This window comes from Pseudochaenichthys georgianus, chromosome 5 (assembly GCF_902827115.2).
Source record: "Pseudochaenichthys georgianus chromosome 5, fPseGeo1.2, whole genome shotgun sequence".
Lineage (NCBI taxonomy): Eukaryota > Metazoa > Chordata > Actinopteri > Perciformes > Channichthyidae > Pseudochaenichthys > Pseudochaenichthys georgianus.
Window position 1 is genome coordinate 19,988,453 of NC_047507.1, and position 27,804 is coordinate 20,016,256.

At 39.8% G+C, this 27,804-nt stretch overlaps 5 protein-coding genes across 7 annotated transcripts; 1 reads left to right on the forward strand and 4 right to left on the reverse strand.

Annotated features, from left to right (window-relative positions):
- Positions 1 to 1,515: 1,515 nt before the first annotated feature.
- ssu72 (SSU72 homolog, RNA polymerase II CTD phosphatase) lies at positions 1,516 to 6,641 on the reverse strand. Its single transcript, XM_034083268.1, has 5 exons — positions 6,358 to 6,641; positions 5,298 to 5,441; positions 3,255 to 3,394; positions 2,947 to 3,065; positions 1,516 to 2,453 (listed from the first exon to the last, which is right to left on the reverse strand). The coding sequence occupies exons 1-5, from the start codon at positions 6,435 to 6,437 to the stop codon at positions 2,352 to 2,354; spliced, it is 585 nt and encodes a 194-aa protein (XP_033939159.1). The 5' UTR covers positions 6,438 to 6,641; the 3' UTR covers positions 1,516 to 2,351.
- A 1,607-nt stretch (positions 6,642 to 8,248) lies between these two features.
- Positions 8,249 to 10,160, reverse strand: fndc10 (fibronectin type III domain containing 10). Its single transcript, XM_034083724.1, has 2 exons — positions 10,056 to 10,160; positions 8,249 to 9,905 (listed from the first exon to the last, which is right to left on the reverse strand). Exon 2 carries the CDS (start codon positions 9,757 to 9,759, stop codon positions 8,743 to 8,745), a length of 1,017 nt encoding a protein of 338 aa, XP_033939615.1. The 5' UTR covers positions 9,760 to 9,905; positions 10,056 to 10,160; the 3' UTR covers positions 8,249 to 8,742.
- Positions 10,161 to 12,186: 2,026 nt separating this feature from the next.
- On the forward strand, positions 12,187 to 13,377 carry ora4 (olfactory receptor class A related 4). The gene is made up of 2 exons (XM_034084100.1): positions 12,187 to 12,273; positions 12,352 to 13,377. Exons 1-2 carry the CDS (start codon positions 12,187 to 12,189, stop codon positions 13,375 to 13,377), a joined length of 1,113 nt encoding a protein of 370 aa, XP_033939991.1.
- A 501-nt stretch (positions 13,378 to 13,878) lies between these two features.
- LOC117447298 (olfactory receptor class A-like protein 4) lies at positions 13,879 to 16,303 on the reverse strand. Its single transcript, XM_034083994.2, has 4 exons — positions 16,019 to 16,303; positions 15,456 to 15,719; positions 14,485 to 14,730; positions 13,879 to 14,091 (listed from the first exon to the last, which is right to left on the reverse strand). Exons 1-4 carry the CDS (start codon positions 16,301 to 16,303, stop codon positions 13,879 to 13,881), a joined length of 1,008 nt encoding a protein of 335 aa, XP_033939885.2.
- Positions 16,304 to 17,116: 813 nt separating this feature from the next.
- LOC117446121 (von Willebrand factor A domain-containing protein 1-like) lies at positions 17,117 to 27,289 on the reverse strand. 3 transcript variants are annotated; one of them, XM_034082125.2, is made up of 7 exons: positions 26,980 to 27,289; positions 20,925 to 21,464; positions 20,510 to 20,782; positions 19,731 to 20,006; positions 19,254 to 19,533; positions 19,060 to 19,119; positions 17,117 to 17,216 (listed from the first exon to the last, which is right to left on the reverse strand). In XM_034082125.2, exons 1-7 carry the CDS (start codon positions 27,059 to 27,061, stop codon positions 17,189 to 17,191), a joined length of 1,539 nt encoding a protein of 512 aa, XP_033938016.1. In that variant the 5' UTR covers positions 27,062 to 27,289; the 3' UTR covers positions 17,117 to 17,188. The 3 variants fall into 3 exon arrangements, with proteins under 3 accessions (XP_033938016.1, XP_033938015.1, XP_033938014.1); XM_034082124.2 differs by having other exon boundaries at positions 17,132 to 19,119; positions 19,254 to 19,530; XM_034082123.2 differs by having other exon boundaries at positions 17,132 to 19,119.
- Positions 27,290 to 27,804: the final 515 nt, after the last annotated feature.

Below are 27,804 nucleotides of genomic sequence, written 5' to 3' on the forward strand. Positions count from 1 at the left end.
ATGAATTATCTCGGCAAAGGAGAAGTGCTCACTATCACAGATTTTTTCAGATTTGTGAACAATATTTGAGAGAAATGGTTATTTTGTGTATGTAGAAAATGTTTTAGATCTTTGAGTTCATCTCATGAAAAATGGGAGCAAAAACAAAAGTGTTGCGTTTATATTTTTGTTCAGTGTATATTGTACTTTTTACTCCATTATTATTAATAAACGAGCAAACCTATAGCTATTTACCTCACATATTCAGATTATTCATACAAAATAAAATCAAAAAACATCAAATGTATTTTTTTATATTCAGCTGCAAAGCTGTATGTAAAGCAGTGCATTTCATCTTTACCAGCTGCAAAATCACTAAATCTATCGATATACAATAACTCTTATATATTATTTATATATTAATAAATACACATATTTTATAAATGTTTTACTTTAAGTAGCCTACATTTTGATGGTAATCCTTTTTGCACACTGACACGTGACATTTTGAATACTTGACCTCTATTTGTAACCGAGTATTTCTACACTGAGGTATTATTACTTTTACTTAAGTAAACACTTCCCACATATCTTAACATCAACTCACAGAAACCATTCAAACAGGTTCAGGAGTATAAACATCGAGTTTGTCTCACTCTTTACAATAAAGTTTTATTAGATCAGCTGGTTGTATCTGACACTGTGCTCTCCTCTCATTCACGGTAAGAAGAGGTTGTGAACGCGGTCAGAAAGCGCGTTCATGACCGTAAGTCTGGAAGAATACAATAACAGTAAGCTGAGATAATATGTCAGGTGAAGGTGGAAACGCATAATGTCCGGTAAAGTTAGGAACATTATGGGGGTTTATTTTACCGCATGTGTGCTCTGCACCCAACAACAGCTGGTCGGAGCTCAGTTATCTTGAACCACAGCAGGGGAGAGTCGGTGATGGATTTTCCAAGTCACAGGTAGATTTACAAATAATAGTTTTTGTTTAAAGTGGAACTAGGTTGTCATGAGAACTTTACCAGCAATCGTAAAAACGTCTAAACTATTCAACTGCCAATTTTTTTCGTTTTCACAAATGCAGTCGTTGAGGCCAACTTGAGGGTGTTTATTATAGTTTGTCAAGGTGAGGTAAACTTTATTTCTTAAGTCTTCAGCCTACATATGTTTGGTCAGAATAACCTTTGCCTTGGTTAATATACAAGTAAAGACGTATTGTTTTTATTTTAGATTCGTGTATTTGATTTACTGGTTAGAAGGTGAAAATGACCTAAATAAACTGATCTAGATTAATGTTGGTCAAAGGTAGCTACATCCAAAGCCAGACCGAGGATTTGATTTAAACTGTTTTGCTTTACGCTAATATTTACCAATTGAAATATTTCTCTAAAATGTAAATCAGACAACAAATTAACCAGGACCATAAGCATAATAGTGGGTAATTCAATGCTAGAAGGTTTTGTGTAACAATACCCATTTTACATGAAACCCTCATGAACTATAACACAAACCAAATAAAGAGCCATGACATGTTTCTTAGAGATGTTTCTTTAGAGGATTCATATGTACATACAGAAAAATCAGGCACTCTGAGCCGAGCTCGCAGTTTGCAAATAATTACAATGTTTCAATTCTTTAACATTTACAAAAGAAAAATAGCATATCCAAGTTGAAATAGAATCAACACATTATATAGGAAACACACTGGAGGAGAGCCTCAGAGGTCTAGGTTTGGTTATCATTATTAGCCCACCCACTTATCCAAACTAATCCACAACACATTGTCGCACAAAAACAAGCATTCAGTTCAATTAACTCGTATCCCTGTCTGACCCCCCCCAAAAAACTAAACATTTACACTTCCCAAGATCAGGAATAAAAAGTCTGACATGGGCTTAAATGAATAAAAATTATACGGTATATTATGTTGGGGAAACAAAAATCAGCATTCATATGCTGTTCTGAATGTGGCCTAAACCAGAGGGACTGGAGAGGGAGTGGTTGAGTCAGGGTGGGGTGCTATGGCTCTCCCTGAGGAGACATGGTTGAGTTATTTCACTGGACTGGGATGAAGGGCTGACCAAGGCCTGACCTTGATCAGGAGAAATAAAGGCAGAGCGAGAGCAGCCAGTTCGCCCTCTGCATAGAGGACAAACACCATCATCCCCAATATGTCCAACAGCAGCCATTTGTTAGGTCCTGACCCAAAGCTGCGTGTGTATGTGTGTGTAGTTGTGTAGGCACACAATGTTTATGTATGTCTATCTACTGTGTAGATGACTGAGGAGTAAGAAGTGTGTGTCCATATACTAATGTTTGATTGCTTGTGATCTAGGTTTGTGTGTATTTCAAGTTTCTATTGCGCATTAGTAGAAACAGACAGTGTGGAGAAAAGGCCGGTTGCTCTTCTCCTCAAACTCCTGAATGAGTTCATCCATTTCATCCTCCATGTCGTCAGTGTGCTGGATCTGCAGGGATGGGGAGGAAGCACATTAAACACAGCCTGAATGCTAACTACCACTAATAAATACCATTTATGAATCTTATTGCCCCCTTTCATAGCATAGGAAACTAGTAAATATTGTTTATTAATTCCTTGGTTAGTTCTTTAGATTTCTCGTCGGAAAACAAAAAGATATCCAGTTTATTATGATAAACACAAAAAAGGTGTCCAAGAGGAAACAAAAAAAATAATTTTTGCAATTGTTGCTTGTAACATTACTTTGAGAATACAATTATCAAAATAGTTGCCCATTATTTTACTTCTCATTTGCAGCTCCATTTGTATCAGGTGACCACTGAACCCCCTATTTTGGAAATGGAGTAAAAATATTTCCTAAAAAAAAAATGGCTATACAGATTCATTACTAAACCACAATGTCATAGATGGGGTTACAGCGCAGCGTTGTTGTACTTTGCCTCAGTGGTCCTGTACAACAGCATTTAGGTGGAGACACTCACACATTGACACAGCTCACAGATGAGGAAGGCGCCCAGCGTGGCTTCCTCGTGGTTATCCTGAATGTCTACATTGATGACGTGAACAGACTGCAGAGTCTCCTGCTCTCTTGAATTTAGATCTGGGGAACAAGAACAGAAAAATAAAGCAATACAATAATAAGTGTAATTAAAACTTGGTCTGTCTCGAAAATCATTTTGGGATAAAAATGTGATTAAGAAAGTTGTATCAAAACAGTGTTCTAGCAAGGGGCTCTGAATTACCAACAACATCCTTTCAGTGATTAGTCATTACTTATAAGAAGCCTCACCCTCCAGCACTTGGTCATAGACTCTCTCTTCACAGGTGATGACCAGGTCAAACTTATCCTTGCAGTTTTGAAAGCGCTCCGGCTTTGATTTGATGCGCTTGTTGCGGTCCAGCATGTGCAGGATGCCATTCTGTGTGTATCTTAGGAGTTGGTAGGTCAAGGAACACAGCAGGAGCGAGAGAAACACTTCAAGGTAATACAACACACTCATCACACTATAAGAGACAGGGCCATAGAACATTACAAAATGGCCAGAAAACAGCCAGTGGGAAAAACAGAAAGATATTAACTTGTTTGAAAAAGAATGCAGATTCTGTTTGCATGCTGGGGTTCACATCTGATTACATCAGTGTTTGTGTGAAACTGCAGCATCCTCTGCTGGTGGCTGAACAAACTACCACTAAACAGCTATTTTTAAAAAGGGCCGATAGAAGAGTAGCATTTCAGGGCCACATTAAAAAAAAATGAGTGACGTATAGCTAAGAGCTTCATCTGTCATTGGGCAGATTACTTGTTTAAGCTTAATAAATATATATAAAAAAAGAATAAATTATACAAAATATTTTGTTTATCCAATACTCAATGTAAACAGCAGTCAAACATAAGTCTATGTAAGACTTTCTCTACACAGGATCATCCTTCAATACATTGCCAAATATATAAATAAAAAAAGACCAACCACCATAGCAAATTGTCTATAATAGTGGGCTATATTTAAAAAAAAAAAAGAAATCCATGCAAATGTGCAAGAATACAAGTCGTTTCGTAAGAAGCAGTATACACATTATATATTAACAATACATAGGGGATTAACAGAGCAGCTAGTTTACACTTTGTAACACGGCACCTTCGAAATGTAGCAATACAGACAACCTACATGGGTTAGCAAAATATACACCTGCAATACAGTAAGATTAGCAAGTGACATTTGGTGAAGCACACATCTCCTAGTTTTTGAACCAGAATAACTTTGGCTGAGTTTAGACATAGCCCTACATTTAGATTACTCTTTACTTTAACACGGCAATTTCCAGGGCAGACTGCTACCTTATAGTGGAGAGTGAGACATGGGTTATTTCAACTATTATCAATAAAAAAATAAAAACGCCTCCAGTCTGTACTTGATGTGATGAACAAAAGATACAGTACTTTTTGGAAACTCTCTTCGTGGGCCAGTGAGGATACATAGGAAATAACTCACTAATGTATTTTATTATATCTCCAGCTTCAACAAATGACAGGCTTTCAGTAATGCGGTCTAGTTTTAGAGTATCCGCTAGCATGTGCATTTACAGTCTGACTAATGAGAACCAACACAAGTAATTCCTCATTACTTTGGAGCACTGAAGTCAATATTTAATATATTCATGTCTAAGAAAGCAGGAAAACTACACTTCTTTTGAGAATTATCTCGTGTAATGAAGTTTAAATTTGGCATACCTTTGCCCTTCAGTTTTGCTGTGCTTATCTCTGTCACAACATAAATTCAGATAATTAACAACTACAAAAGACAAGTCTATGTTAAGTTCCCTGCTGAAAAAAAAATCTTCCGTCTAAATGGCTGGTGTTACTGAAGCAGCAAAAACATATTGTGACAGGGGGGGAAGAAATGCATATATAAAAACATAGGGTAACTGCATGGTGAGGAACAACAGTGGTAACGTTAACATTTTTGCAAGTACTGACACTCAACAACATTAACTTAGTTTGAGAAATTATAATTTAAATCTTAAAAGATGAGCATACATGATCTTCACCAAATAGTACTTACTGTTGTATTGCAAGGTGTTTGCACAACCCCTGCATATGATAGGTTTAATATCAAAGCAAACGTCTGTTACACATTTTCAACATTCCCTTCGTGTGATTTACCCATCCGTGCAGTCCCATCCGTTGTGCCGTTCGAACGCCATCATAACTGCATGTTGTCCTTCCTAGATTAATATCAAACACGATATATGTACATGGGCCGTGTCTACTTATCTGGTTTCCTGTATACAGTATGAATATATGCGTGTGGAAAAGTGAGTGAGAAGGGGATACAGTTCCTTGTCCTTGCGGACCAAGTCGTTGTACATCTGTACATATGTAGTTTTGAAGTCATACACATTTGGCTTATCCGGGGCAGGACCGGGTAGCTTCACATGAGACCCTGTCCCAAATGAACGCACATCAAATCCACGTTTGCTGCAGAGATGAAAAGAACAAAACAGTAAATTACATACCATTTCTGGCAACAACTATAGAAAAAATAAAACATTGCACAAGTAAATAATGCAGTCATCAGCCTCTTTCCATGTCGTATAATAAAAAAGGTACACAATGAAGGCAGGTTTTCAATTAGTCTCCTGTATTAAAAGATAAATACTCTATGTATAACAGGATCTATCAATTTCAATGGCTGTATTAAGGCTTAATGCACACCTCATATCCCCTAAACAAGAGATTTAAAATTAAAGCACAATTTAAGGGAAAGCGTTATTTGTTTTACTTCAGCTAACCACGAGGGTGACAGTCTGTCATCAACAGAGAATATTGGCCCTTAAATCCTTTTCGACGTACATACAAGTTGTACAGCTTTCCAATGAGAAAAGAGCAACCATTAAGGATGAGATCAGGTACAATTGTTTAACAGTCCCGAACCATCCAGACCTGAAGTAGAAAAACTAATCTCAATTCAGCCTTTGTACAACGTGTAAAGAGGGGGCTGATCAGAGCTGGTTACCACTCTAAACTCCACAAGCTGCAGTTGCTCTCTTCCGGAATATTCCCTACAGGGGGGCGCTATAATCATCATGTGGGGAGAAAAGAAAACTCGGGCCGGTAATTTTTAAACGCCCTTTCCCTTTTTGAAATCAAAATCTGTGTGGACTTTTACTTAAGGCGACCGCGAAACCTAAAAAAATACGCCTAAATCTGAGTCTAGAGTAGGCAATAGCCCCTGGGTTAACTCTAAAGCAGCGAGTCCATTGTTTACTGCGAGAGGCCCGACGGACGGTCCGACACGGTCTTGGTTTGACTCATGACGGGCTCAGAAAGCGGCACAGATTCGGTTCACTTCACGGACTTCACTTTCCTGGTCCTCCTGGCTGCTCGTGTTTACCTGAGGATACTGTGCGCCTCCATACTGCGGTTCTGGTTGCTCGAGCACACAACCGCTACACGCAGCGGGTGGCTCGGCATTGCGACTCTCCGGTTGAAAATAACCGAGACAGGCTGTCAGAGTTTATAAAGAATCGGTTAGGTCGATCTCTGTAAGGACGATAAACAGCACAAACCCCCCTTTGTTACGCTAATGCGGTAGCGGTTCGATTTAAAATAATGTGCGAGTGGCTCTTCTTCTTTAGATGGATGAAGTTAAAATGGCGGAGTTCCGTTGGTGACTACGGCTTTATGAAGTGATGTAATTTGGGGGCGGGGCTTGCCACGCATCAGGCAGAAAGTACAAGTGACGTCACTAAAATAAAATGTAGAACTAATTAGAAATGTAAACCAATGATTACATTCGGATGGAAGCCAAGTATGTAATATTGTAAGCTACTAATAAAAACAAACCCTTTCGTTTAGTTGTAGTCATTTTAGCTATTTTCTCTCCTTTCCCTCTCCTGGTTCATGCAGGCAAACAGCCTTGGAGCTTTAACATTCTTTCTCCACAGCTGTGTCTTGGTATGACCCAGATAGTTGATTGACTTGCCCAAAAACATTCATAAAACAATATCTTCTTCAGATTATAAGAGGACAAACAGTGTCAGACAGCAGGAAGGACATCCGGGAGTCCATTTTATCAGGTGGATAGCTCCCTGGAGCCAAGTATCCTGCTAGGAACAGAGCTTGCTTTGACTGGTTATCAAATGTTGATTATTCTCTTAGGAATAATTAAATGTTGAGGAGTGAGCAAGAGAACTAAATAATTGGTTGAGCAGGAGCTGTATTACTTTGTTGCTGCAGCAAATGTCAATTCTCCAGCTTTTCACATCAATAACACCAAGTACTCTCGTCCATCTTATCAACTTAGTCTTGAATTAAGGCACACTTTGAGTTTATCCAAATTTAAAAACAACAACACATGTGATCACAATATTAATTTGCCAAATAACATTTTGAAAATATATTTGATTGTATTACCTATACCATTTTTATTAAGCTATATTTAGTATTCATATTATTGTTTTGTGTCTTTAATCTGACTATGTTGAATGTCACAGTGATATGTGGAGTAATGCTTATTTGCATCTATTGCCTGAAATGTCAGTGATTTTTTTAAGACAATGTGTTTTCTTGTGTAGGAAACAAAGAGCTCTAACAAAAACAAAGAGCTCTAACAAAAATATTAGGTACACTCTTATTAATAACTGTCCCTTCATTTATATATTTTTTTCTCTTTCTTATTAAGAGATTCATGGTGAGAGAAAAAAAGAAAACATTATAAATCCTAATGAAAACCAAGCTTTAAAAAGTGTCTTTTATAGAGTATTAGGATACAAATAATGTACCTCGTAGTGTTACAAAATACTCTTGATATTGATTGATTGTAGTTAGAAAATAACGTGCTGTATATCCTACAACTATTTATTATTGTTGGAAAATTCCATAAATGGAGCCAAGCCTACTTCCCTGCAATTTATTAATGAAACGAAAATGAAACAATTTAGCACCATCTTATGGTAAAAACTAAAAAAGGTTTTTCTCTGTATATGAACACATGTACAATGAATCAAGTGAAAAAAAGAAAAACTTTCTCTTTCATCTTACAACTTTAAACTTTTTCTCTGTATTTATATATTTTCCCTTTACTTTCAATATAATCATTTTAAAACTAAATAACGAGATCAAGCCTGAGTGGTTGACCAGCATCTGCCCTAGCAAAAGTTAGTTTTTATACAGATATTTTGAATTTGTGTCTGGAATTGATTGTTTGTCCATGGATGTGAGGATGAACACATGCACACAAGAAGGAAGACAAGAGAGCTATCAAGTATTACAATTGACCTCATGGTACTTTATTCACTGACAGCAGGACATACAAAATGTAACAGATCCATACTGAGGTGGACCTAAAAGCAACTATACGGTGGAGTGAAAATAACGTTTTATTTGCTGTGGCGTAGCAAGGACATGACAAGTCTGGACACTTTCACAGGCTGCGCATTTTGCTGCTGTTTCTGATGCCCTCCACACCATTTCATTTATTGTATTGCTGTATAAATGCAGCCAGCACACAGAGTGACAGACCCAATCACAGACAACCTTAAAATAGAAACACAACACAGTAAACTGTATAATAGTTAACTTGGGTTACCAGTTATTTTGGTTAAGTGCATCCTCGCAGAGGTTGACAAGGCATGTTATTTGCAGAGCCACAGTAGCTTCAATTCAGTCATAACAAATGTGAGCATCACTATATGGCTGATTGAATAATGTATTATTGACGGTGAGGGACCATGATTGGGAGATTAGATGTGGTCATCATGGATATTAAATGTAGAATTCAGTGTCGCGAGTGAGTGTGGTAGGAGTATGTGTGCTGTGTAGCGGGGCTCATGATGTTTTCTGTAATGTACGCCACCAGCAAGCAGATGATGACCAGCATCACGCAAATAGCTCCCCCAACCGTTGTCATGGCAATCACAATGTCCTGCATCCCAGACGGCGGCAGGGTAAACTCAACACAGTCCCGATGGTTTTCTTTCTGAGCTGGATCAGAGTTGGCCAAGGAGCGCAGGCAGAGGCGGTATGGGATGTTCTCATGCAGCTCAGTGAGGAGAAAGTCCCTGCAGCCAGATCCAAGATGGACACTGGCACACTCAAACTGAGTGTAGCTTCCATTCCACCAGCAGCTTAACTCATAGCCTCCCCGCCTGTGTCGTCGGCCACTGAAAACACTGTGTGATGCTCTAGTTTCCTCTCTAGTTAGATTTGTCCCTGGCTTTCCACTGCTCCTCTGACCTGCTGCAGTCTCTTTTTTCATGGCGGATTCTGCCATATGGGTCCACTTTAACAGTACGCTGCCATTGGTGAGAATATTTGCCACCAGATTCCCCAAAGACACCACTGTCCTGCAGTCTCCCTTATGACACTCATACCCAAACAATGTGTGTCGAAAACACAGCTGCCCACCGATGCCTCCCTCGATCACTCGGTAGGCACACAGTGGGGACACCTCCTCCTCTGGGCTCCAGTTTGGTGGCCTGCCAAACCTTTCAGATACCACAGTAGTAGTATTGTCTCTGTTGGTGTTAAAGGAGAAGCTATTCCCTTGGCCTGTTACCTCTTTTAGCTTTCGTGATGATGGCCTACTTTCTTGACTTTGATTGCCTGAGCTGGTGTTAGTCTGTCTCAGCCAGTTTATGGTTCCCAAATGATGCCTGTCTCTAGCCCCTGATGGGGATGTTGTTGTTGACAGTGCTGAGCTGCTGCGATGAGATCTGCTCCCAGCTGTGTGGTGTAATGTGCAGAGCAGGAGTGCCGATAAGGCGAGCAGTGATGGTCGTTTTTGGCTTTCCATCTCACTTCCTCTCGTCGAATAATTTTCTTTCACAATGGATCAGATGGGCTGATGTCTGCCATTAGATCAACTCTGCCTCAGTGCACACGACGAAACCCGCTTGAAACACAATAACACGTCCATGGACGAGAGGTTCGGCGATTCATCTGCGATTAAAGAAAAAAAATTATTTAGTCATGCATGTCAAAAAGACAGTTGAGTATGACCTTGCAGGATGAAGTTTACAGCGCCTAAACGGTGATAAAAGTCGCCTCATTGCAACCTCCGACTGGCAGGCATTTATACAAATCACTTACTAGTTTCGGTGGGACGAGAGGACCCGGCTATCGTGCCGTCAGATTCCCTTTCTTATTCCTATCTGTCTCGACGTGATGCTCCGGTGCTGTGCGAGAGTGCACGTAGAGGAGCGCGCGCCGGTGTGCTTGCGAGCGTGGGTGCGTGCACACTGCACAGCATATTTGTAGTCATCAAGTACATTCTGAGTCATCATCCCACACAGTGCTCTTCAGGTGTCTGTCAACAACCTGAGTCCTGACAGACTGCCAGATGCAGCGTTACTTCAACCCACCTGCTGCTCACCTGCAGGCAGAGGCCCACACATCACATCTGCTGTTAGCTATACCTGTGGAGGACAGAAACCAAGAGCATTCACTCAAGTCTTTACTTCAGTTTAATAATCAGGTACTTCTGCTCCACTGTATTTCCATGTCCTACTACTTTATGCTTTAACTCTCCATAAGCAACTATTTTACTTTTTACTCCACTACATGCACGTGCTAATAGGGTGCTAACTCAAGTTACTTTGAACATTTAGATTCAGCTGAGTAATGCACAATATTATAAATTAATAGTTTATCAACTTTATTGATACCATGATACAATTCACAAGCCATACTGTATGGTAATGAAACCACACTGCTCCTTTAGTAGCTGCAATATTAAACTGATAATAATAATCCTTCAATTATAATAGGCTTTTACTTTTGGTACGATAAGTTGGATGGCAGTACTTTTACTATAAGCTGCTATACAGTATATGCACACAAGACCTACAGAAAATAACTCTACATTTGGCCATATTTCTTCTTCTACAACAATTTTACTCACTTCTTTTGTACTTATAATCGACAGAGACTCAAATTGACTCAAAATGTCACACTTTAAAAATATTAACGGAAGCCGAATTTATGTTCTGAGTTTTACGCTTGCGTTTTTTACCTTGGTGCCAGGTCATTTTCTAATAAGGACCTCTTCCAATTGCATTCATGCTTTCTGTAAACTGCTTTTAAGTGCAGCTCAAATAGAATGATAGAATAAAAAGAGAAGGAAGGGGAAATAATGGTTTGTGTTTGTATTGGTAGATCTTGATGTCATTTTGTCTATCCATCTCATTGTTATAACACTTAAAAAACATATTGACCCTACCAACAAAAACATGTGCATTAATTTATACAAAGACCACTCTGACACAACCTTAAACACAATATAACCACCACAAAGTGACTGCTGTATTGTCAGATTGCACGTACAGAGCAGGTGACTTTCATTTTGTCTGTTCCCTGTAAAAGCTAATTACTGTTGAATGAGGTTTAAGCCACATGTTCTCTGTATAAAATCAGCATGAACAAGAGTGCCTATAAAGAAACAAGTTGATCCCAAGCATGATGGAAAAAAGATGCATCATCGCCCTCCACAATGAATTTAATTAAGCAGTGCTTATGTGCGATTATTTGAAATAATAATTGCCTCGTCCCAGGAGAGAAACTTGGCGACTCAGTAAACAATTAGTACAGGAAAAGAGTAAATAGCTGACTGCTAGGAGAATAAATGCTGTGTCAGTGGGACTGATTTAGATCCATTTGTCCCTTAAAGGTCACACAGGGTAATTGGTTGAATCTGTTTAATTTGCAGTAAAAGTTATTTTGATGGTATAATTATAGTTATATATTTGTATTGTCTTAACTATGGAACTTCAAGAACTATTCCTGGGAAATAAATGAGCAGATTGCTGGTCCTTCACAAATGCATTTCCATAAGTGATCATTTAGTATGAATAACTTCATGGGAGCAGAACAGGCTGTTACATAGCAACCCATGGCTGTTGATGCGATCATTCAGACGAAGAGACAGCGTTGCATTTGCAGGTGGTCGTTGATGCGGGAAGAAAACGTGGAAAATGTCTGCCTCCGCATGCACACTCAAATGATCAACATATTAGGTTAAATTAACCTTGAGCCTGTTCAGCAAATAAACCTTCTGCGTGTCAAATGTGTTTATCTGTGTGTGTGTGTGTGTGTGTGTGTGTGTGTGTATATAAACATGATGAGGACCATCAGCAGTGGTAGGGGTTTGCTGAAGCCTTGATGTTTCACTCTGACTCTCACACAAAGAAAAAGCAAAGTATGTCCCCATGCAGAGGATGATGCCATGTCAGAAGACCTCACTGTAGAGGCTTTTCTGTTTGGGTTCTTGGTCTTTACTGGCATCCTGGGAAACATCTTGGTCATCCATGTGGTGAGATAACAAAGAGACTAGTAATTTTTGATGGAGCTATATGTTTTAGATTGTACTCAGTGTGTCTTGTTGTCTCAGGTGTTTCAGTCAGCCGTGGACAGTCCGTCAGGAAGACTCCCTCCCTCTGACACCATCTTGGTGCACCTGTCACTGGCCAACCTTCTGACCTCACTTTTCCGCACAGTGCCCATCTTTGTGTCAGACCTGGGCTTGGATGTGTCTCTGTCTCCGGGCTGGTGCAGAGTCTTCATGCTGCTGTGGGTGTGGTGGCGAGCTGTGGGCTGTTGGGCGACGCTGGCCCTTAGCGTATTCCACTGCACCACCCTGAGGAGGCAGCACATGGCCCATGGACCCCTGGCTCAGCAGAGGGAGAGGAGGCGGGTCTGGATCGTTCTAGGAATGGTGTGGGGGGCAAACCTGGTCACCTCAATTCCAGCTCTGATATATAGCACCCATGTTCATGGCAACTTCACTGTAGAGCTGATGGTGATCAGCTGCACCACCAGGCCTCTCCTGGGCTGTGTGTGGGAGTTCCCCTCCCTTCAACAGGGCTCAGCCTTCGCCTCTTCCTCGCTCGCACTTAACGAGGTGTTGCCCCTGGTGCTGATGGTTTGCACCAACCTGGCCACACTTCATGCTCTGGCGAAGCACATCCGAGCTGTTACGGCAGGGGGAGAGTCAGGAGGAGCCCATGGGGATATGGAAAAACATGTGTCCAGTGAACGCAAAGCTGCTCATGTAATCATGTCGCTGGTGTCGCTCTTTGTGGTCTGCTGGGTGCTGCAGGTTGCTGCGGTGACGTACTACAACCATGACGGGGGACACCATGCTGAGGGGCTGCTGACTGTGGCCCACTTCTCTGCCTCACTGTTTGTAGGATTCAGTCCCATGGTGGTGGCCCTGGGACATGGCAAGCTGAGGAGGAGAATCAAGCGTATGCTCCTGATGTGGACTGAAGTTCTTAAATGTCACAGGGAGGTCACTGAAAACGGGGGTGAATCCCCAAAGACTGAAGGCAAAAAGAAGGGAAAACAAACTGTTTTTATTGTTGAAAATGATAGTAAGGTCATACAAGTTAAGGGGAAAGTTAAAGAAGATAAATAATGGAAGCAAAATGAAAATGCGACTGCTTTGATAGCAGGGATGCATCCTCAATATGAAGGCACCAACTGCATGTGTCCTCTGGACAGAACTTTTGTCAAGTATTATTTGAGGTTATTCTGAGATATTTCAAGCCATTAAGTGCAAGTCAAGCAGAGACACAGTATGTTTTCTGAGTCACAAATTATTATCAGCAGGGGATTTGTTTTCTTGTATGGTCGAAACTAGTTCATCTAATTCAATCTATCATTGCTTCTTTGTTGTTTCTTTGAGCTAAGATGTATTCAAATAATCTTTTAGCCAAAATCACATTTTACATGCCTAAAAAAACAAAAGCTCAAACAAAATTCAATAAGCCAAAGAAAACTCTTCCAAAATAGTGTTGTACAGAGGACAAATTAGAGAAAAGTACTCAACATGTTGACCCCCTTTAAATGTGTTTTTGAAGTTGATGCAAACAATAGCTTTTGATTAGCGGTATTGTGAGAGCTGCACAGGGCCCTGTCATTTAGAGAGCATAGACTTGACGAACGAACGTAGCCGCCGGTGGCCCACAGCCAGAACAGCCGGTGACATGGCAATGAAGATGATGTTGGCAAAACGAGCGATGACCAGAAGAAACTCTGCTGAGGAGCCGCGGTTGTAGTTGAAATAGTTGACTGAGATGATGCTGGTTCCCCAGGATGCAATGAAGAGCATTATGAGAGCAAGAATTACCTGAGAAGCAAACATGGGAAAAATGATGGAAGTAAAACCGATGAAATATGTTATTGACTACAATAAAAATGAAAAACAATCCTATAAGGAAACTGGTGTACATTTAAATGTGTTATCCTATCCACTAGTTCAGTTGCAGTTTTATTTACAAACTCTTAAAAGGTGAAATCTAAAGACCTAATAGAGACATGTGAATAGCGTAAACCTGATAATCTTTCTGAAGCTTGAGAGTGGCCTAGATACTTAGGAATATTATAAATACAGTATAAGTTGACTTATGCACTATTAATTTATACTGTAAAATACTGCTATTTGACCAAATATAATCACTACTCATCCACATGATGAACATGGCTTCAGTGAGCTCTTCACACCCTTCCTCCTCTTCCTCACCTTGGCTGCTCTCCTTTCAGCAGGCACGCGCTTTATGACTGGTGCATCTGGTACCGAGCTCCTCATCCTGCTGTGGGTGTAGAGCGTGTAGAGGGAGCCCAGGTTGGTGAAGGCCATTAGGATTATGGGAATAGTTTCATGGATCACCATAGATGTGGTGGCGTAGGCGAGGCCGCTGTAGCTGGAGGGGAAGTTCCAGACACAGCCCAGCAGGGGGCGCGTCGTGCTGCTCACCAGCATCAGGGTCTGAGAGAGGAGGAAACAGGGTGAAAGCTACACAGGGCTAGCAATTTAAGGAGACGAATTAACTCTATAGAAACTTAGACCCATAAAAGTAGTTTCAACCCCATTAAACTCTCAAGGGAGAGATTAATGTTGTTTTATGATTGAATACAAATGAGTATGATCAGGAAACTACCTATAAATACATTTTTAAAAAGCCTCACTCAAAATGTTCTAAATGCTCAATTCATTTAAATCCAACCATTTTCTCAGGGTGGATGCAAAATTACATACATATATTGATTCATGTGTAACTATGTTTGCTCCACATGAAATATTAGTTGATTAGGGATTTGTATATATATATATATGTCTTTAAATTCAAATGTATTGTTTGAAAATTGTACACATTTTTTTTGTGATAATGCAGTTTATCTTAAAGTAAGCATTCAATTATGTCACAACACTAATGTCATTTCTTAAAAGTCATATTTTAACTGAAATAAATGCAAGCTCAATGTTTACTGAAAGCAGGTTATTTAACAATGCGGATAATCAGCTCTAAAAGCAATGAATAGTAACCAGCTTTGAATTGTTAAAAAATGTAAAGCACATTTAAAAACAAGTAGCAAGGTGTGGACAATCATTAGCTGTGATTTAAGGTGTACAGGATTGGCAAAAATAAAGGCTGAAATATGTAAAAAGACAGGTGTGCTCCATTCATTGAATCTAATGCAGCAAGCTCCTACCTCGGTGCTGTTTACGTCCCCACTAGTGGAATAGATATGAGCAGGAATGGAGTAAATAAAGTTGAGACACCAGATGAGGCCCAAAATGAACATTAGGGTCTTAGGGAGACCCCGAGGCGCATGAAGGTTCCCAATAGCTGGAGCCACACGCCTCAATGTTTGGAGGTGGAACGCACTGAGGAAGAGCGTTGACCACACGTTGACCGATCGCAGCCACACCCAGACACCCATGAGAAACTGACACCACTCTTTGGATGAGTATAGCTGTAAAAGAAAGTGGTGCATAATCACACATTTGGAACTCTTCCTCACTGTTGTCCCCGTACTCACACTTTTCTCCTGCAGATACAAATAAGTCACCAACCATACTGACATTTAATTCACCTCCAGTGTACTTTCTAGTTTGTGGAGGGCAAACACAGTACTTCTCTTACAAAACGGGTTGACCAATATGTACACTTTTGGCATATAGGCAACTGGTAAGATAGGTGGTGCAAAAAAAGTAAATTCAACAGACATTTGAACTCACTGGAGCATAACTCATGAACTTAAAAAGCACATACCTCAAGTCCCACGTCTGAGACGATAAGCAGTGTGTTCCTCATCACAGACACCAGCAGGTTGGAAAGTGCCATGTTAATGATAATTATGTCCGAGTTACGTCCCCCAACCCGGTCCACTATGACACTCTTACCAATCACCCCAACCACGGTGGCATTACCAATGATCCCCAGCATCACCAGGATGATGTAAAAAGCAGTTTGCACGGGAGACACGGAGATACGCAGTCCCATCCCCACAAGCCCTGCATCCTCGCCTCCCTCTATGTGGCTGTTAATTACAGCCATCGTCTCAAAAACTTGTCAACAAAGTTTTAGCAAGTGTTGTAAAGTTTAAAAATATGTTCCATCTTCATTTTTGTTTGTCAGAGGAATATTCTCCAGCTCTCATCCTGCAGCATGCTACAGCAGTACATTCACCCCGCTGGTATTCTGATTGTAGATCTTTGCAGGTGCAGCTAACCTAACAGTACTCCCTCTTGGGGCCAATAAAGGGGTCCATGATCCTGTGTGTGTCATCAAGACAAATACCTGGCAGCAGAGGTGTCTTTGTGCTCCGGTCTGGTGAGACAACCACCGTTAGGCTATCAGAAAGCCAAAAAGCAACACAATGTTTTATGCCTTGGGGAGCTCCAGGTGCATGTTAATGAAACACAGGAGATTAATCAGCAGCCCTGAATGCAAAGTGCTTCCTTTGCAACTTCATTTTTTTTGCCATCATCCTCTGGGAAGTGGACGTTCTCTTTTTGTGTGCTCTTGTACGGGGGGTGTTCAGTAGAGAAGGAAATAAACTGATAGCAACTCTGTTTTGGCTTTGAGTCAAAACCAGTAAACACTGAATCAGTCCATTCCCCAAATAAATAATTGTGCCTTTAAATCTGTTTTATGACAGAAATTCAAGTTGTGGTTTTCATCCCTTCCTCATTTAGCATTGCAGAACCACAGTGGTCACGAATTCATTTGGTCACTAGGCCCTGCGTTCCGCTCATATCCTGTAAAAGACCCTTGTTGTCATTCACCTGTTTAGGTAGTGACACTGAAGTACATCCTACAACAGTTTTAACAAACATTAAGGATTTAACCTACATCCAATTATATCCAACAGTATATCTTTATTTAATCTTAACAGTGAATGGTAAAGGTAAGACGAGCAAGACATTCAGCAGGTAAGAGTTAAACAGCAGCAGACCTTGCATTACCCCTGTGGGAAGAACACAACACAAATCAAATTAATGGTTACATTAAGTGTAATTGTAAGATCATCTAGAACAAAATGTTTTTTTCAGTCCCTGCATTACATTCTATCTGTGCAGGTTACATATTATGTTTCCTAAACAGGTGTGTGTGTGTGTGTTCAATATAAACATGTACATATAAAGGAAGATGATTTCGAATCATTCTAAAACATGTTTCAAATCAGAAGAAGACATGAAGTTCACCTCTAACTTATTTTCTGAACCTTTTCTGAATTTCTGTTTGCAGCTAACAGCCACTAGATGGTTCCGTAAGCAAACAAATACAAGAGAGGAGAACATATTTTAAAACTGATTTTTTTGATTCCCTTCTGAAAAGATAAATAAATAAAATGCTTAAGGTCACAGTGCAAATCTCTTTAATATAAATATAATGTTTTCCTTATCTTTTCATTTGACCAGAGAAACATCTTAATATTCAAATCTGGAACTGAATTGTAAATATGACACAAATATATATTCACATCACGAATATGTCAAAACGCTTGAGTGCTCTTTTAGTTTTCTAAATCTCTATATAATGAACTGAAATGCACACAAGCCAAAATGTGGTCATAGATAAAAGTTATTCCAAAATATGTTCCAGCATGCATCAGCAAAATGATTGTTACAAGTAGTTATTTTTGGGGGAAATAACCTTGCACTGACACTGCTACTGTAATACACTTTTTTGTATTCATACATTTGGATCATTTTCACAGATGAACACTGCGTTTATATTATTCTAAGCGCTATGCTTATTGAAAAACAATAACAGGCAAGGTGATAATCCTCTAAATTGGCCATCTTCCGCTGCAGGCTAATGCTAAATACGTTCATTTAAGACTCATATGAAAACTAGCAAATCAATAATTACATATTTGAAAGATTACATAATTAAATTGAATGCGGCTTCTTCAGCTTCTCAGGTCGCAGAGTATCAGGGACCTTCTGTTTGACTTTTATAGCTTTACTGTAGCTCTACAACTCCAAATGATTTGTGGTTTATGGTACCTAAATAATAATATGCCATTTTCTCATGCTTTATCTTGTTTTTTGTCAGGGTTTATTACCAAAACAACATTCAAACTGTAATGGAGTATAGTCAGCTGGGTGAATCCTCAATGTAATGCTTTTAGGATCTAATACCAGTTATTTTGATCTAATACATGACAGAAGGAAAATACTGGGAAGGACGTTTTACATATAAATCACTTTAAATAATTGCAAGGATAATTTCAAGTCAATACACATTACTTATGTAACAGTAAGTATTAGGCTGACGTAACCTACTGATAAGATTTTCTACATCAATAGTCTACGGATGCACTGTTAAAGGTAGGAGCTGGACTAATAGGAGACGGCAATGAATACATAAATAAAGGTCTATTATAAAGAAATGCATTTGCACTAAATGTCACCTGTGGATGGGCTCATAAGCTGCTCTTAAGGGAGCCATAGTGGGCAGACCTTTATTTATGTTTTCAATAACAATAGCTGCTTACACAATGATTGCTGCCTACCTGCGTAGTCTTGCAGCTGTTCATATTCTTGACTATGTTAAGCAAATGTGTGTGTATGGTGGGCGGCATTCCTGCAAAGTTGAGGATTAAAATGTATAATTATGCCAGATTTTGCTCAGCCATTGTGTGACAGTGGTCTGTAGCTATGTGATAAAGACTTGTCTGTCACTATAATTAATTTCAAGGTGAACATTTGAACTAAGTACAATAATAATCGTAATGATACTCAGTCTTGCGTTAGTTATCTAGACTAGAGCATCCAGCGCTCAAAATGCTCGATTTCACCCACTTTTTTGCTCCAGCTGCTTGATTGCTGCAGACTGTGATTGTTAACCCTGCTGGCTGGAATCTATCAGGGAAGAGAGACAGGCAAATGGGAAATTATACTGGCTCTAATGGACCAACCCCGACAAGTATGAACATTGTGCAGGAATTAAGAAGAACATTTCAGATAATAATATTCAGCTCAGCCAATCTGTGTGCCTCTCTGCAGTGCAGCATAATCCTTCTCCTCGGCCCGAGCTGTAGACCGGAGACACACACACTCGACTGCTCGGTGCGAGGTGCTTGAGGCGCGTTGAACGAGAAGAAGCAGGCAGGTAGAGGGAGGAGATGGAGGGCTTAGAGGTGTAGGTGTGGGGGTTTTGTCTCTCCCAGCTCAGCCAGTAGCCTTTTAAACCTTCTTGATTGGCCTGCCACGCTACCTGCACCTCCTGATGCTCCACTGGAATCAAGTAAAGGTCGCTTAGGGCTGGCAGAGCTGCTGCAGGATAAAAAAAGACAGAGAAAAGTAAGGCAAATATTGAAACCACCAGGGAAAGTAAAGCTGAATGCAGGACTCAAAGGTCAACTTTCAAGCAAGAGAAGTAAACAATGCTTTTAAGCAAAGAGGACAAAATGATCCTGAAGGGAGAATAACTGAAGGACACAAACTCACACAGTCAGACATAGTATACATACCCTCTTGAGTGCATGCTCTAACCGACATTGCTCTTTCTTTTCCATTCCTATGCAGAGCACTGACTGTGACGAGGTACTGAGTGCCTGGCTGCAGGCCGGTCAGTAAAGTAGAGTTCTGCTGGCTAGGTAATGTCACGGTGAGGACCTCTCCGCTTGGAAAAGCTCCATACTCCACCGTATATCTCTGAACTCCAGCAGGCTGCAGGGGACCCCAGCTCACACGGATCTGACGAGAGCCAGAGTCTGACACAGAAACCACTGTCAGGCCTAAAACATCTGAGGGGAGAGGAGACAGGGGGAAGAAGTGGTGACTGGCTGCAGGAAATTAAGAGTCATCAAAATGTATTTAGGTCTGGACCTAGTGTGTATTAGGAATATTGCTGTGCAGCTCCTAATACAGAACACAGATGGTAAGTGCGTTGATGCAAATTAAATAATGATACATTAAGCCAACTTCAAATGTCAGACAGAGAACAGAAACATGCTGTAACAGGCTCTCTAATGGATATCTGTTGTCTAGAAAGAAGTCATCAACTCTCTTCGACACTCAACCTGGTAAATGTCTCCAGTGTTGTAATACTTCTATGTTAATTTAAGCATGTCCAATACGATTTCAACTGATAAAACTCCATTAGTTGAGGAATATTCTGCAAAATGATAAAAACAATAACAACTGAATTTACTTTCTTTCTTTCTTTTTACTGTTTAGTCGTGAACCTAGTATGGTTTTTTATGTGCATTACAGGAGCGTTCAAGTATATGTTTTTAAATCCTCTCACGTGTGGTGAAGTTAACAGAGAGTGTGTTGAACAGCCTCTGGTTGGACTCTGGGTGCAGGGCAGCAGTGTAGGTGGTGTCAGGCTGCAGGTTGGTCAGCTCCACCCAGTTGGAGTTGCCTGAGAGAGTGCGTTTAGTTTCAGGGCCTGCTTTCCCCAAAGAGTTGTATGAGATCTCATAGTAACCGCTGTCTACTTTCAGAACAGGACGCCACTGCAGCACGGCACTGTGGGAAGTCAGGTCAACCACACGCAGCCGTTCTGCACGAATAATTTCTACAGATAAGACAAGAGAAAGAGAGGCAGCGTGAGATAAAAAATAGAAAGAGGGTAAGCCTGTAGTGAAAAATCTCCTTTTCTTTCCAAAAAATAAGCATGCTTCTACTCTGCTCAATTTCATATTCAAAAACCCACATACTGATAATGGCCTCCCTCAGGTCTTCTGTGATGATGTCGATGTCATCGATGTCCACTGAGTAGAGGTGAGACTCCAGTGGAGGTGTCACGGCACGCTGTAACACCTGGTAGTTTCCATGTACTGTAGACACAGCTAACACTGACACTCCCTGCGCCTTCAGCTCGGCCATCGCCCCCCCTACGTCTCCGGGCTCCACACCATCAGTCAGCCACAGCAGCACTTTCGGCATGTTCTCGTCTGTCTCTGTCAGAAGCCCCTGGGCCACCCTGAGCGCCGCCTTGGTGTTTGTGTCTCCCTGCAGCTGGCTGACACTCTGCAGAGCTTTCTGCAGACTTTCCTGGTTGTTGTGGACGTCCAGGCCAAACTCCAGGTTAGGGTTTGTGCCCACCTGCAGCAGCCCGACCCTTACGTGCCCACGACCCAATGAGAAGGGGCGAAGGAGAATGGTGGCGAAGTGCAACAAGCGCAAGAACTCTCGGTTTGCAACACTTCCTGAAGAGTCCAGGAGAAGGAGAACATCGCCTTCACAGCAGTTTAAAGCTTTACAAAAAACAAGGGAAAAAAGGACGGTCATTTCATTGTATGGGTCTGGATTGACAGTTGGATTGAAAGGGTAAATGGTTATACATTAGATTTATTAATGCCAACCTATAATGTTCAAAGCTGCATGTACAAACATTTTGTTGGCCACTTGGGAGCAGTATAAAACAAGCTATCAACATTTACATATTATTTTGTTGTACATTTAACATTTTTGCATTATTGTCTTATCCTGGAGATGAGTGAATAATTAGCTTATCCTGGCACACACATTTCACTGAACATACAGTTTCCTTGCCATGCTTGAACAGAGATTTGACTGCGTAGTCCCACTCACTGAAACGTGAGTGAACTGAGAACGGATGTTCAAGAGGAATATGCCAGTTGAGTGCGATATAAAAACCGCAAGCGAGAAATTTACTTGAGTCAATCACTCAGAGTCCCTCCACTTTTGCATGCAACTAAAGCGATTCAGTTACAAGTTTTTATTATTTTGAACAGAATATCTTGCGTACGACACAACAGGACACACAGAGTAGCATGAGCATTGGTTTGGAGTTTCTGATTATATGCTCAACATGAGTCCAGTAAAAACTCTGCCATTTGCTAATCGCCTGATAAATGCTTCTTTATGTTCACTAGCTAGTCGCCTAATTTTTCTGCTGATTAGAAAAGAGTGATTAATAGTAAAGTAGAAGCACGGACAACTAAAAAAGATGCCGAAAGTGAGTACAACTACATTCAGGTGATAATTCTTTGAGTTTTTCATTACAAAAGGACCTCTTTTGTATGTCTAAATTCATTTGTTTCATAAATATATTGTCGTAAGCAGCTTTAAAGATCTCCTTAATAACTCAGTCATAAAATATAGTGGACACAGATTTACGTTTTCTAGGCTGGTCTTATAAATGTCAAAGATGCCATTGCAGTGCTTTCGGAAGCATTAATATAAAAAGTGAAATGTAATAACAGGTATATGAGGTGTCGTTTCATGAATATAATAAACAATCTGCTCAAACGTATTCAAAACATATCAGAATAATATTGCACTGAGAATACTTTAAATGGAGAAAACAGCAGCAGAGCAATAAAGAGAAATGGGTCCCCACAGACGATTTATCAAACCAGAGTAAAATCTACACTGAAGATAAATCACTGACACACAAAAACAAGCCACTAGAAAAGGCAGTGCAGTGAGAAAAAGAGAAATCACATCCCACACATCGGGATCTCTCCACTCGAATGAACACATTTCCCCGTCTTCACCTTTGATCATTTCTCAGAAGCTATTGCGCTCCCTTTCATTGTCAAAATGTCATCTAAGTGGAATCATTTACAATAAGAATCAATTCTACCTGCAAGCTCCGTCCTGCACAAGATACTTGTCAAATACATTTGGGGCCTCATTTGTCTGTTGCTCTTGACACCACTGAGTGTTTCTTAATGACACAGCTCACTGCATGTGAATTCTGGTGAATTGGCTGCTTGTAGTTCATGAAATATTCTGCGTATTATAAATACACTGATATTCGATTTCATAATCTGTGTGTAGATGTGCTTAATGAGAATTAATTCAACACAGGGTCATTCCTAATTGTCCCTTATATATTATACACATCTGTTTTATTGCTTCAATTCTTCTATGTCGTTCACACTCTTTTCCTTTTACAGCTCCTCCGCAAAACACACCCATTATTTTAAAGCAGTAGTCCATAATCATTAAACATTAATAGAGAAGCAGAAAATAAATCGGCTGGAAAATAAACAGGCACAGAGGAAATTAGGGAGAAAAGGGAAATTAGGTGAGGTCAGCTAACATCGTATTGAAAAGCAAATGACAGGAACAACAGAAGAGAAAATACAGGAGAGAGGTGAAAGCTCTTTTCACATACATAATATTTGTATATACATGAAGAAAGAGTAGAAGCTGAAAGGGGAAGAGGAGACAGAGAACAAAGAAACGAGAAAGAAAGAAGAGGGGAGATGTGGATTAGGGTTGTTGATTGAGATGTAGAGGAATGTCTCTATCTTTGCAGACATTAGAGGAAAAATACATGTGAAAATGTGTTTGTGTGTGTGAGAGATTTGAGCATGTCATCTGTCATTTAATTAGTTTTAAGCTGTGCCAAGGCCATATGCCACATTGCGCAGATGAACAGGAAATATGTTAATGATTCCTGTGAAGTTTACTGTAAAATCAACCTGCGTCGACATCAAACACACAGATGGGAGCGTATTGGTCTGTGTTGGATCAAAATCAACGCAGGCCTTTCCCAACTAATGGTGATCTAAAACATTTTAAACATAAAAAATGCTCTGCTGCCTTTAAACCTTTTGCAGATTTTCTTGCATAAAAAGTGAGAGTGAAACTAAATTAACAAGAAATGCCAGGTATGCAGATAATTGTTTTTGGAACCAAGGAGGAACGAATAAAAGTCAGCACTGAGCTTCAGTTGGCAATGTTCAAAACAACAGATAAAGCCAGAAATAACTGTAGTCATGGACTCTGAGCTGAATTTAAAAAGTCACTTTAAAACACTTACTAAGTCAGCCTATCGCCTTCAGAATATATATAGGATTAAAGGATTTATGTCACAGAAGGCTTTGGAAAGACTTGTCCATGCTTTTATCTTCAGTAGACTAGACTACTGTAACGATGTCGTTACAAGTCTGCTGCTCGGGTCCTCACTAACACTAAGAAAGTGGATCACATCACTCCAGGTCTGAGGTCTTTACACTGGCTTCCTGTCTGAAGATTTAATTTCAAAATACTGCTGCCGATTCATATAGCATTGAATGGTTTAGGGCCAAAATCCTGCTAGGTCCAGAACTCTGAGGTCTTCTGGGACTGGTCTGCTTTCTGTCCCCAGAGTCAGAACTAAACATGAGAAGCAGCTTTCAGTTATTATGCTCCAAATATCTTGAACAAACTACCAGAAACCAGCAGCAACTTTTATTCATATATTTTGTATGCATGTTAGTTTGTTTCATTTTTTTTTTTTGTATTGTCTTTGCTTTTTAATGACTGTTTTTAAATGCCATTGTATGATGTGTTTCTGCTGCCCTATGTCTTAATGCTGTTAATGTCTTTCATTTTTGCAAAGCACTTTGAATTGCCTTTAGTTCAGCACTTCACGGATCGGTGTCAGCTTTAACAAAATCTGTAGTGTAAAGTTCAGCCACTATTTTACCTCCAGACCTCTCACTACTGATACAATGATTTGCTTTCTTGCAGAAATTAAATGGGAAGATCGACTAAATTCTCTACATTAAATATGAGACTCAAACTCAACAAAGAGTTAGCTTAGCTTAGCATAGACTGGAAACAAGGGCATCTAGCATTAAGACATCTAGCCTGAGTCTATCCAAAGCTAATTATATTCACCTACCAGCACCTTTAATCTCTCGTATCAACACATTTAACATCTTGTTGTTTAATCACACACCCAAAGTGTTCTGGTTTTAAATTGGCACTCTATCGAATTCACAAAGCAAGGTAAGTTTACCTGTTATAGGGAGTAAATGCAAGTAAAACTAGTTAAATGTCTTGGTGGAGTCTGAGAAAAAAAACTGATGATGTCAAAGTGATGTCATTAGGGTTTGGGCCTAAAATCATAACAAAAACCATGTTGTTACAACCTGTGGCCATGCAGTTTGAAAGTTGTGAATGTTGATCAGACAGGGATGGTAAACAGAAAGATGCTGTTGTAGTTGCATTGTGGGAAATGCAGTGTTGGGGAAGCTACTTTACAAGCATAGCTTAGCTACCACTTATTTGACAATAGAAGAAGCAAAGCCACCATAGGGGAACTCTAGTTTGGTTTAGTTAAGTCACTAATAAAAAGCAGTTCAAATGTACTAGTCATTGCATACCTAACAAATACATGTTTTTTTGTAGTCCAGGCCAAGGGGATTCTTCCTTTGGCTGATATTCTGAAGTTTTCCCGGATGCTGTGTGAGCACTGTGCGAGCCCGCCCTTTAGCTCAGGCAGGCACTACCCACATGTTAAAGGTTAAATGTGTGCAAGTGGAAGCTGGACAGAGGCATTATCTGCGAGCTATTGCAAAATGTCGTTAAATTGGTTTAATTACATGCATTTCACTAATCCACAACACTGGCAAAATGTAGGATTCAGGGTTTCTTTCTGAGTTTTTTTTACCCTTCTTTTTTAAAAGTTGTGGGTTTCTCAACTTTATGGAAGTGCAGTAACAAATTGCAGGATTGCCTCTGAAAGCATTTTAAGGCAGACTGGTGGACGTACTGTTAACTTACATAATGTTAAACTGGTCACGGTCCAGTTTGGCTGTAGTAACTGTCGTGTCATAATTTGAACACATTTTCATTTTCCATAGCTTGTCGCAGTTAATACTCCCAGATCATTTGTTCCATTGAGTCAATAACACAACTTCAGTCCAGTTAATTTTCCAGTTTAAACCTATAACAAATATATGACATCACCTGCAGTGGTGGGAGAGGTGTCCAGAACACTTAAATAGACACAGCCTTTTACTTCAGTAGAAGTACAGAACTATTTATCAGAACGTTGTGACAAAGGATTAAAAAGTGAAATACATGCAGAAAAATTGCCCCTTCAAGTTTTAACCTATATTATGTAAATGGAATATACTGATGCATTGGTTCATAAATAGTGTTTTGATGTTATAAAGTTAAAACAAATGTGAACTACTTGATATTTGTGGGTAGTTTTTTCTGTAACACTGCATCATGTGTTTTGTATGTTAAATCATTATCTGACAAAGTAACTAGAGACTGCAGTTGTCAGATAAAAGTAGTGGAGTAAAAAGTACATTACATTACCAAGCATAACGAAGCATTATATTTAAATACTCAAGAAGTCTACAAGAACTTAAAAAAACTACTAAAATACAGTATTTAAGCAGATGTATGAATGTGTGATTCATAAGGAGAAATAAAACACAGAAACGGTTTATATTGAAGCCTAAAAACGTGACTCAGTCATTCTGATGATTACAGGCAATTATATTGATTAGATCACACACTTGGACCATATTAAAAAAGACACACCCAATACATGTCCCGAATCAAAAGTAATGAAGAACTATTATGGAATGCATAACAAAACCCTGAGACACCACTGTCCATGTGTCAACTTGTTTGAACCAGATTGTCAGTGGAAAGGATCCTGGCCTGTTGTGACATATTAAATGCCAGTGATGATCATTAACTCACGTTGCTTTAAGCCAGACTGTCTCGTGATGCAATTTAACTCACAACACATTTTATAGCCTAATGTCTAAATAGCCATAGTGTAAAAAAGTGTGACTTTCTACAAGAGTCCAAAATACTTTTTTTCTCAAGGTTTAAATTTCAGCCCAGGTTCCACTTACAAAACATCCCCAATCTAACCCCGAAGACGCAAGAGAAACATGGTATCTATTTATCTGTGTAAAAAGGTCTGTTAAAGTTGAATTCGGCCATGTCCCTGCGGGTTTCTTCTTCCGTTTGAGTCTGCCCCGTGTGTTATCAACTCACCTGTGGCAGGTACAGCACTTTGCGTTTTGCTCCACTGCAACATCGCCCATAGAAGAACACATCGAAGTAAAAAGCCCCTCATCCTCTCTGAACAGCATTAAAATAATGATCAGAAACAGCACAGGCAGGTGAAATAAACAACGACGGGTCTCCCTTCATCGCCTCTTCCGCAGTTTCGCTTCTGCACGAGCCATCCAAACTTTTCTTCAGTAAACGCAGGTGCGTCATGCGCACTACAAGGTTTTCACGGTGCATTTATTTCCTTTAATGTTCGATTCTCACTCTGTCATGTCCTGATTACTCCTCCTCAGGGACGTTCACAGACATTTTGGGGGGCAGGAGCTCAAGTGGGAAAAAGGGCACTTCCCATAATCATTTATAAAAAACGTTTTAAAACAAAAAGTTAAATATAGTTGCACATCTCTGACTTACTGACCAATTTATTTTAATACCCTCACACTCACGCAATTGGTTAAATCTCAACAGAAATTATGAAATTACTGTTTAAGGACATTACAGGCAAAAAATATAGTTTTTTCTTGTACATTTTGTTATTTTGGTCTATTTTGCCTCCATGATTTCTTTCACTCTAATGGAAAGAAAACTTCCGAAAAACACAAATGGTGTTCGTTTTACTACCATGTCTGAATTCATCTATAGATTTAAAGCTAATCTGCATTTTTAAACATAACATTTCAGGGGAAAATACTGACTTGACATAAGTAACTATCTGGGGAAGTTGTGAGGTGCTATGTTTTTTTGTTTGTTTTATCCTTTTAACCTGCAATGCCTTAACTGCATGCAAATTAGCGCATTTTAATTAAG

Coding starts and splice junctions, on each gene's coding strand:
- LOC117446121 (XM_034082123.2), bottom strand. CDS start 27,061: ATGAGGGGCTTTTTACTTCGATGTGTTCTTCTATGGGCGATGTTGCAG. Junction 21,465..26,979: donor AAGTGCTGTACCTGCCACAG/GTGAGTTGATAA, acceptor TTTTTTGTAAAG/CTTTAAACTGCTGTGAAGGC. Junction 20,007..20,509: donor CTCTGTTAACTTCACCACAC/GTGAGAGGATTT, acceptor CTCTCCCCTCAG/ATGTTTTAGGCCTGACAGTG.
- fndc10 (XM_034083724.1), bottom strand. CDS start 9,759: ATGGAAAGCCAAAAACGACCATCACTGCTCGCCTTATCGGCACTCCTG.
- ssu72 (XM_034083268.1), bottom strand. CDS start 6,437: ATGCCGAGCCACCCGCTGCGTGTAGCGGTTGTGTGCTCGAGCAACCAG. Junction 3,395..5,297: donor GTCCGCAAGGACAAGGAACT/GTATCCCCTTCT, acceptor CCAACTCCTAAG/ATACACACAGAATGGCATCC. Junction 3,066..3,254: donor CTATGACCAAGTGCTGGAGG/GTGAGGCTTCTT, acceptor CTTGTTCCCCAG/ATCTAAATTCAAGAGAGCAG.
- LOC117447298 (XM_034083994.2), bottom strand. CDS start 16,303: ATGGCTGTAATTAACAGCCACATAGAGGGAGGCGAGGATGCAGGGCTT. Junction 15,720..16,018: donor TCTCAGACGTGGGACTTGAG/GTATGTGCTTTT, acceptor TTTCTTTTACAG/CTATACTCATCCAAAGAGTG. Junction 14,731..15,455: donor GGGACGTAAACAGCACCGAG/GTAGGAGCTTGC, acceptor CTCCTCTCTCAG/ACCCTGATGCTGGTGAGCAG.
- ora4 (XM_034084100.1), top strand. CDS start 12,187: ATGTCAGAAGACCTCACTGTAGAGGCTTTTCTGTTTGGGTTCTTGGTC. Junction 12,274..12,351: donor ACATCTTGGTCATCCATGTG/GTGAGATAACAA, acceptor TTGTTGTCTCAG/GTGTTTCAGTCAGCCGTGGA.